At 35.8% G+C, this 9,570-nt stretch overlaps 1 protein-coding gene across 2 annotated transcripts in view; it reads left to right on the top strand.

Moving 5' to 3' along the window:
* Positions 1-424, top strand: part of LOC149530201 (SET domain-containing protein) — a 258,306-nt gene extending 257,882 nt beyond the window's left edge. For both annotated transcript variants that reach the window (XR_016359071.1, XM_089811070.1), the window contains one exon: positions 7-424. Coding sequence is in view for 1 of the 2 variants with exons in the window: in XM_089811070.1 (XP_089667196.1) it covers positions 7-157 (151 nt within the window). In the remaining variant the exon portion in view is untranslated. The remainder of the gene's footprint in view (positions 1-6) is intronic.
* The last annotated feature ends 9,146 nt before the right edge of the window (positions 425-9,570 follow it).

Here is a 9,570-nt window from a genome sequence, read left to right on the forward strand (position 1 = left end):
TTACAGTGATAGCCAACATAAAAGGTCCAAGATGGAATGCTCAATGAAAAAGAACATACGGGCAGCTATAATTTATCGCAGAGGGCAGAAACACCTCGCACACTGTTTTCTTGAGGAAGCGCAAAATTTTCTTCAGTTGTGTTTGAGTGAAGAGTAAAAGAATTATATCACGCTCATGTGCTTACCCACATTCTTTACCATAAACTCTGCTAGAATACCTATATTGCAACACTGTGTAGTACAATTAAAAAAGATTCTTAGTTTTCCCAAGCCTTACCATTTAGAATACTTCTGTCATATGTCGCATAATTCTTTTCATATAGCAATTGTAAAGAGCAGTCTAAAAACAATAAAAATGACAAGTGAAGGAATCTTTCATGTTAAATAAATAATAGCCCACATAGGCTAAAATGATTTTTTTTTATTCTTTGGCACTAGACAATTGGTAATAATATTTTTCTTTCACCGTTAGTCATAGCATTATCACTGTGGCAAAGCCTTTTGCACTATCATCATCCATAGAATTACTTTACCTAAAAAGAATTCAAAGATAAGATATTTAGGAAGAATAATCTTGTACAAAGAAATTGAATTACTACAGTGCAGCAAATTGGAGGCCTTTGAGATGTTCCAAAGACAAGTATAAGCTCCATAAAATTATTTCAGAATATATTTGTTATGAGCAAGTTTTGGTCATAGCAAACTAGGAAATGCATGATTTACTTGATAGCTATAATTCTTGGGGAACAACTGAAAGATCTATAATAGCAATCCTAAAGGCAACATACATTGTATTTCAATCTTGTTTTATCTTCTAAATTTAAAACAAACTATTAAAGACAACTTCCTATTTTTCAAAATTCTGCTCACTGTATTTTCTAGATGTGTTCTAGAATTGAATTTGAAGGTTTCCGCCATTTATAATTGGTGAAACAAACTTGCAGTAGGTTTCTGATTCAAAAAATGAATCAAGAAAATTAGTAATATTAACATAATTAACCACTGTTCTCATTCTAACACTATCAAACACTTGTTGGAATAATTTTTTCAGATTTTTTTTCAATCAAGATTATGTATAAAACTGCAATGGTTATTAGATGATCAACATACCTTGGGATTTGTAAAATCTTTCTTTTGGATGATAATATTTTTTCTTTTAAAATTCAGTTCACAACCACCAACTTAACCTGTCAAATGTTTTCCGTTTCCCTAGAACTCTTAATTTCATAACTTCTCCATACTGTGGAGTGACAACAAAACTTCACTTCTAATGCCTTTACACTAAAATGTGGCAATCCTTCAAGTTTAGAGTCATCAATAGACCTAAACTCAAACCTCAAGGGTTCGCTCGTGATGACCTTACCCACGTATCCCCTTGGAAAATCAAAAGCTTAATGGGATGCGTAATAGTGTTAAACAAGGGTTCATTCTCTCGTTTGTATAAGATTTTTTTATCTCACTTTTAATCCGTGACTATTAATTAAGTGTAAGCTTTCAACTTAGTCAAACTATAATTGAATAATAACAATTTGTCTTTGTTTTCTGGTGCTGGTGGAACTCTTATCTAGGATTGGTTGTTATGAGGTTGTAGGAAAAGATGTGGGCATAGTCTTCGACTGCTTGTTTGAACATCCATAAGCCGTGTCTATCTTGATTGGATTTGAGTTGGTTCCTTTTGTTGTTTGGAGATTCATGTTACGGGCTCCTCCTTATATGACTTATGTGGAGGTGAAGTATGGCCTTATAGAGGCAAGGTTTCTGTTTGTGGCTATGTATGGGGATTGGCATCTTCATCTCTTTTTGTTCTCTCTTGTCCCCTATTGAGTTGGGGAGATCCTTTATTGAGTTGGGAATCTGTGGAGGAATGATGATGGGTGTCTTAATGTGGTACTCTCTTGACTACTATTGCTCAAAAGCAGGGTGTAGCCTATTTGGTTTGTTGCTCTATTTGTCTTCTTCTCTATTGTTCCTATTGAAGTGGTATGATTTGATCCTCTTATATGGTGATGGCAAGGAGTTGTATATGCGAGGAGATTCTTTGGGAGTCACTTGTTAGAATCACATGGATGGCCCAATTCTTCTATGCTTCTCCTATGAAGGTGGGATCATCTTCCATTAAGGTGGAGATGAGTTATGCAGGGGAGCATTTATTAAGTATTGTGAGTACGTCCCCCCTTTCAGATTGTTAGACTTTGGATTTGTAGGCTTTGGATGCCTTACAGAATCTTGAAAGGCTCTAGATGCCTTACTGAAACCTGTTTGAGTGTTGTTACTATTGCAACATTGTTATACCTAGCTTAATCTTGGTTTATTATGTTGTTTGTTGTGTTATGTTACGTTTGTGCTAAAATCATTTGTTTTGATGTAATTGAAGGTTAGAGAATTCCTTTGAAAACCCTTGAAGGTTTAAGGTCCTTTTGAAAACATTGATGGATGGGGGTCCTTATGTAACCCTCAAAGGTGTTGGTTTCCTTTTAAAAACCACTTGCTTGTGCTTTGCTAGGGCAGTGTTGTATGTTTTGGCTCTCTCATATGTTGTTCTACTATGTTGGTTGTCTTTTCTTTCAATGTAGGAATTAGGGCCCTTTAACTCAACTGACCCAGTGAAGAACAATTTGTCATGTGTTGGTTCCATATCAAACAAAAGTGCAAACACTCTTCACATAGGGGTCATATCGTTAAATAATCTCATTTTCACATTAACCGATTCCTTAAAGTTTGTACATACATAACACAAGTACAACAACAATAAGCTCATATGTCTTTTGGTTGGATTTAGTCCTGGAGGCTGTGGGGCAGGCCTTTGGGGACTTCTTGTTGGTTGATTTAGGGTCTTCCAATATGTTTAGGACGACGTATGCTCACATTCTTGTGGAGATTGATGTCTCCAAGGGGCTCCCTGAAATGATAATGCTAGCCTCTCCAAATGGGTCTTGGCTTTAGCTTTTTGACTATGAGGGAATTTGAATTCCCTTCAAATGCAAAAAAAATGTCATAAGGCCGACCATCTCATTGTGCGATGCTCATCTGAAAAGGTTAGATTGAGGAAATCATCTTCTTGATGGTTGGGGGTTTCGGAAGATCACTACACGGTTCGGAAAGTATCCTCAGTTGTGGATGGGCTGGATAGCTCTTCTCAGATTGATCCTTCTTTGGTGGAGGATTTTGTTGCTAGCCTTGTTGATTCAAACGTTGTCCCTACAGCAATGACTCAGAATGTTACTGATGCCCCTACTTTTGTTGTTGGAACTATTGTTTCGAATGTTGTTCCTTTGGCGGCTTGGATTCATATTGGTGTTGATGCCCCTTTTTTTGTTGTTGTTCAAAACATTGTTGTTGGTGTTGCTTCAGCAATTCTATCTCCTAATGCGAGGGTGTTGGGGGTGGTTGTGGGGATGTTTGTCCTGATTGGCAGAAGGCTACCAGGAAGATGGAGGATGGATGAACATCAGTAAAAGGAAAAAAGGTAAAATCCTCCATGCCTTCATTTGTTATGTCTTTACGTTCTCAAAAGATGGGACCAAAACGTAAATCTTGATTGTCTGTTTTGAACGAGCTCTCAGGTCCTTTCTTAACCCGTTACTCACCTACTCTTTTAGAGGTTGTTTCTTTTTGTCAAGCTCTCCTGGCCTTCTTTGGCCTGTTGTTTCTTGGATGGTTGTTATGGTTAAGGACTTAATGTTTGTATCTTTTGTAAACCATTGGGTTTCAGGCACTTGTTAAAACCTATTTTACTTAATAAAAAACAGTAAGCTCATATGCACATCAAAAGGACACGAATGACTAGCTTATACACATCACAAGTATAACGTTGATAAGCTCATACATATATCATAATGACTAGATTTAATAGACATCCATATATCTAGGGTGAATAATTCACACAATACACCAAATGTTTACATACCTAACGAACCATAAATGGATGCAACTTGCAACATGCATCATTTCAACACCTGATTAGAAATCACAATAGTCCACGAGAGGATCTCACTTGGAAAAGGAATCTTGATGCACTCCATACTACACCTGTCCCATCCTTTTCCCAGTTTGTCACCACCTATGATAATAATCAAGAAGTCCATACTACTTGATGTCATTGCTAGCAAGCACATCAATAACAACTTGCATACAATTTGTGACCATTTACACAAGAAATTAGTGATTGGCATATACACAATAAGTAACTATACCTCCTTATAGTGCATCCTAGATAGAGTAGGAAAGTTAGAGCATTGCATACTACAATGTAGGTCTCGTCATTTTTCTTGGTCTTTTACACATGACATGATGCTGACAAGCACACCATAATACTTACAACAACATTAGACAACTAGGAAGATAATTCAATGTACATATAATAAAGGGTCCATCCTCAACCTAGCATGGAGAAGTGTACATAGAGTCAATTTATGCCCTAGTACACTACAAGTATGCCCTCAATCCAAGATAATATAGGAAATAGTGGGTTTTCCATGAGTAGTCAACCTACTAAGCATGATGGATTCCAACTTCCATCTCTAATAGGATGTGATTAACAAGTGTTTCCACCCAAGAAGTGGTGTCTAACATATACCACCTTGTTATCATAGTGATATTGTCAACTATAATATTCAACAACTTGTGTAGTGCTCAACATTGATCACCCTTGCGTACATGACTTGCTAACATGCCCAATACAATAGTTATTCAATTATTGATACTTGCATGATGTGCACTCATTTTTCATATCATGACTATTGGGGCCCTTAGAAATCCTTCACCTCTATAAGCAAATGTTAGTTGATCCCTAGCAATAGCACAAGTATTAATCATTGATGTAATATGATGATTGATTACTCAAATATCTTAGAGGGTCATACTTGGGTTATCTCTAGCTTAGAACTTATATAGCATGCTTTACAAGTTACTAGTAAAGTGATTAAGTATACCACAATCAAGTGATTGAGGAGTTTTTGAATAGAATCCAGTTGTGAATTAAATTTCACAAACACATGAGACGCACTCTAAATGAACATGAGTTAACCTATACTGAATTAGTATTCATTGACAAATACCAACTACAATGTAGTCAAACCATAGTTGCTATGAGACCCATATCCTACCCCTTGAGACTCATCTTAAGGACGTCCTACGTCTTTGGTATCAAATACCTAAAAAACATCTTGATGTTATTATTCTGCAGTTTTTCTGGAATTTGATTGTCTAGCATTTTTTAGCATCAACGTTTCAGATCACACTCAGTGGTCCATCATCAGGATGAACAGCTGGAGAATAGAACAGTAAGTTAGTAGACCTGGGGGGGAATCGGAGATAAAGAAAAAGAGGAGGGAGTGTGTGGGGGGGGCGGGCATGAAGACCGAGAAGGGGAAGCAAAAAGGAGAAAAGGAGGGAAAAAATAATAAAGAAATAAAAAAGAAGAGGAATACAAGGGAAAACAAGAGAAAGAAGAACTTAAAAAGGAAAAATGAAAAAAGATACTCCCTACTAGTAAAAGGTTATGGAAAATTAAAAAGAAATAATATAATAACTTTAATAAAGCGCTGGAAAATTAGAGCAATACAAAATATAAAGTAATAATATAATAAAAAGTAAAAATCTATAAAAAATAATAATAATAATAATAATGATTTTATAGAATTCCTATAATAATAATAAAAAATATATAACTATTTATATCAATACACACACACACACACATTTATATATATGTATATAAATAAATAAATAAATATGAAAAAATATATATATTTTTTAGAAATAAATATCTATTTAATAATAAAGGAAAGCATGAAAAAAATGAAAAAATGAAAAAAAAAAATAAAGGAAAAAATAAAATAAAAATGCCTAAAAAACAAAACACCGAACAAGAGAAGAAAACCCCAAAAAACAACAACGAAGAGCAAGATTGCAAAAAAAGCACAACTCTAAGGACGCTACCCCTTAAGCGAGCTCCAAAATAGCAAAAGAGATGAAAGAGGAAAAGACAAAAACAAAGCAAAAAAGAAGAAACTACAACATAAAAAACCAACGGGGAAGGGATAAAGAAAGACAATAACACAACTAAAGAAAAGAAGATGAAACTCAAAGAAAGGAAAAAAGGAAAAGAATAATAACCTAGAACTACAAAGAATAAAAAAAGAACAAGCGAGACACAAGATGGATGGGCAAGAGAGGAACAACCACGAACACAAAAAATTGACAACCAGGGGGGGCAAAGAGGCGCAAAGTGGAGAGGAAAGATCTACGAGGCAGGAAGACCATCGGAGTAGGAACGTTGGTTCTTGGCCAACAAAGGAAGCCAGGAGGAGTTCAAGGCCCAAGCTTCGTCTCTGTTGAGGTTGATTGGGTGGTTGATGATTTCAACAGCTTCCTTAAGTTTCCTTTTAAAATAGTTGTCTTCCTTCGATAAGATCTGAGCATTTTCAAGAAAAATGTTGTGATTCGTACTAGATGAGTGTTCTGCTAAGGCCGACTTCTACACCTTATCATGTTTAATGTCAGCACTATGCTTCTTGATTGTTGTGCCGAAAGAGCGACCCGTTTCACCTATATAAGGTAAACTACAAGAGCAAGACACTTTGTAGACTCCTAATTCTGAAAAAACTTCTTTGGTGTCTTTGAGAGTGGGGGTTCAATTTTTGAGCCTATCCTAGGGTTTGAAAGCCACTCGAAGGCCTTTTTTGCTCAAAATCTTGGCTAACTTCTGAGAGATACCATCAACAAACGGAAGCGACACAAAAGAGGGAGGAGGAGCGAGGGAGGGTTGAGGAGCAGAGAGGGAACGAGCGAAAGAGCGAGCTTGGACAATGGCCTTCGAAATTTTCTTGTGGGAGTACCCATTTAATCTAAAGACATGGCGAAGGTGGGTAAGCTTCGAATTTAAGTGGTCATCATCACATATTCTTAGGGCCCTTAAGGCCAAGGTCTTGAGGATGCCAGCTTTTTGGCTTGGATGGTGGTGAGAAGAGGCATGAAGGTACAAATCAGTGTGAGTGGCCTTTCGGAACACCCGACGTCCTAGTGAGACGTCAGGTTTCTTGATGAGTAAAACATCAAGGAAGGGCAATTGGTTGTCAGATTCCAACTATTTGGTGAAAGCAATGCACAGCGAAATATTGTTAATATGCCTGTGGATTCTTCAAGTTTCTCTATACCATGGGGCCAACAGACATTGGTATCATCAACGTACCGCTTCCACCATTTTGTTTGAAGGGGGAACGAACGGAGATTCAACTCTTCAAAGTGTTCCATATAAAGATTAGCGACAACAGGAGATAGTGGGGAGCCCATGGCGACCCCATCTACCTATTTGTAGATAATCCCTTGGAAGGAGAAGAAGGTTAACCTTAAGCAGAGATCAACTAGGTTAGCTCAACAAAGACAAAGGTTGGGCCTTGAACTCCTCCTGGCTTCCCTTGTTGGCCAAGAACCAACATTCCTACTTCGATGGTCTTCTCGCCTCGTAGATCTTTCCTCTCTGCTTTGCACCTCTTTGCCCCCCCTGGTTGTCATTTTTTTGTGTTGGTGGTTGTTCCTCTCTTGCCCATCCATCTCGTGTTTCGCTTGTTCTTTTTTTATTCTTTGTAGTTCTAAGTTATTCTTCTTTTCCTTTTTTCCTTTCTTTGAGTTTCGTCTTCTTTTCTTTAGTTGTGTTATTGTCTTTCTTTATCCCTTCCCCGTTGGTTTTTTATGTTGTAGTTTTTTCTTTTTTTGCTTTGTTCTCGTTTTTTCCTTTTCATCTCTTTTGTTATTTTGGAGCTCGCTTAAGGGCTAGCATCCTCAGAGTTGTGCTTTTTTTGCAATCTTTCTCTTTGTTGTTGTTTTTTGGTGTTTTCTTCTCGTCTGGTGTTTTTTTTTTAGGCATTTTTATTTTATTTTTTCCTTTATTTATTTATTTATTTTCATTTTTTTCATTCTTTCCTTTATTATTAAATAGATATTTATTTCTAATATATATATATATATATATAGGAATTTTATAAGATCATTATTATTATTATTATAGATTTTTACTTTTTATTATATTATTACTTTATATTTCGTATTGCTATAATTTTCCAACACTTTATTAAAGTTATTATATTATTTCTTTTTTATTTTCCATAACCTTTTACTAGTAGGGAGTATCTTTTTTCGTTTTTCTTTTTTAAGTTCTTCTTTCTCTTGTTTTCCCTTGTATTCCTCTTTTTTTTTATTTCTTTATTATTTTTTTCCTCTTTTTCTCCTTTTTGCTCCCCCTTCTCGGTCTTCGTGCCCCCCCACCCACTCCCTCTTCTTTTTTTATCTCTGGTCCACCCCCAGGTCTGCTAACTTACTGTTCTATTCTCCAACTGTTCATCCTGATGATGGATCACTAAGTGTGATCCGAAATGTTGATGCTAAAAAATGCTACACAATCAAATTCCAGAAAAACTCTAGAATATTATCATGGATTGTGGAAATCTAATGTCAATTAACATCTTCATGTGCAAAGGGCTCTTCTAGTTGTCATCTCCCATCTCCAAAGTCTCTAAGCTAGAAATTGACATCTCCCACCAAAAAATATAGGGCATAAGGTATTATAAAAAAAACTCTAATTCTTATCCTATATCACCCTTGCAAAAAACATTATTTAATCAATCTTCTCAATGTCATGTCTTTATTTTAAGATAGGATTTTACAAATAATTAGATAAAAATGATTTTATTATATAATTAATGATAATATAATCTTATATCAAAATTAATATTGAAATACAAAATATAAAATAGATAAAAACATATATAATTTATGATTGTTAAAAGAAAGAAGGCGACGAATGCTAAAAAAATCAATAAATGCAACCTAATAAAAAAAGTAGAGAATTCTTGAGTTGCAAAACACGAAAACAAGTCATGCGGCACTTGAACCCTCCACAATGGTTAGTGAAATATAGGTTGAAGTACACCCTCGACATTATGCTCCTTGGTGTACACAAGCATTCTCTGTGATAAACATATTAGATGCAGATCTACACTAGCCAGGACCAAGCAGATACCCACATTGAGTTAAATTGGTCTCTCTACATGAACATTCAACATCCTAAGCCAAGGCCTGATAAAAAAATAGATCAAGCGATGTGATAATTGGATCAAGGCAAAAATAATTACTAAGAAGATTTTGGAGAGCCAATGGTCCTACTACATCCATTATTTATCTAGTTATCTTTCATCATCTGCTCCTGAAAATGTGAAAAATGTCATCTATGATGGAAAATTTAAGTAGTGACAATACTAGCCTATGCTCACATAGATTCTAGAGGCAATGCAATCACTTTTGGAGGACCTCTTCTCCAACTCCCTACTTAAATGGAAAAATGAGATGACATTGAATGAGGGATGGATCACAGTTCGATTTCGAAAAACTGGACGCAAGAGAAGATTTGCATCTACAGGGTCGTGGATTCATTAGTTTGTGAAACAATAATGCCCCGCCCGGAGATCCTTGGAAACAAGGATTTAAATCAAGCTAAGATTTTTTTGTTTACAAGTATGAATGCACAAGACAACATCATACAGGGATCACAAAGATCGCAACGGAAGACTTCAA

The sequence above is a fragment of the Cupressus sempervirens genome, chromosome 11 (genome assembly GCF_028749045.1).
Source record: "Cupressus sempervirens isolate cs-2001-9-10 chromosome 11, ASM2874904v1, whole genome shotgun sequence".
Taxonomy (NCBI): domain Eukaryota; kingdom Viridiplantae; phylum Streptophyta; class Pinopsida; order Cupressales; family Cupressaceae; genus Cupressus; species Cupressus sempervirens.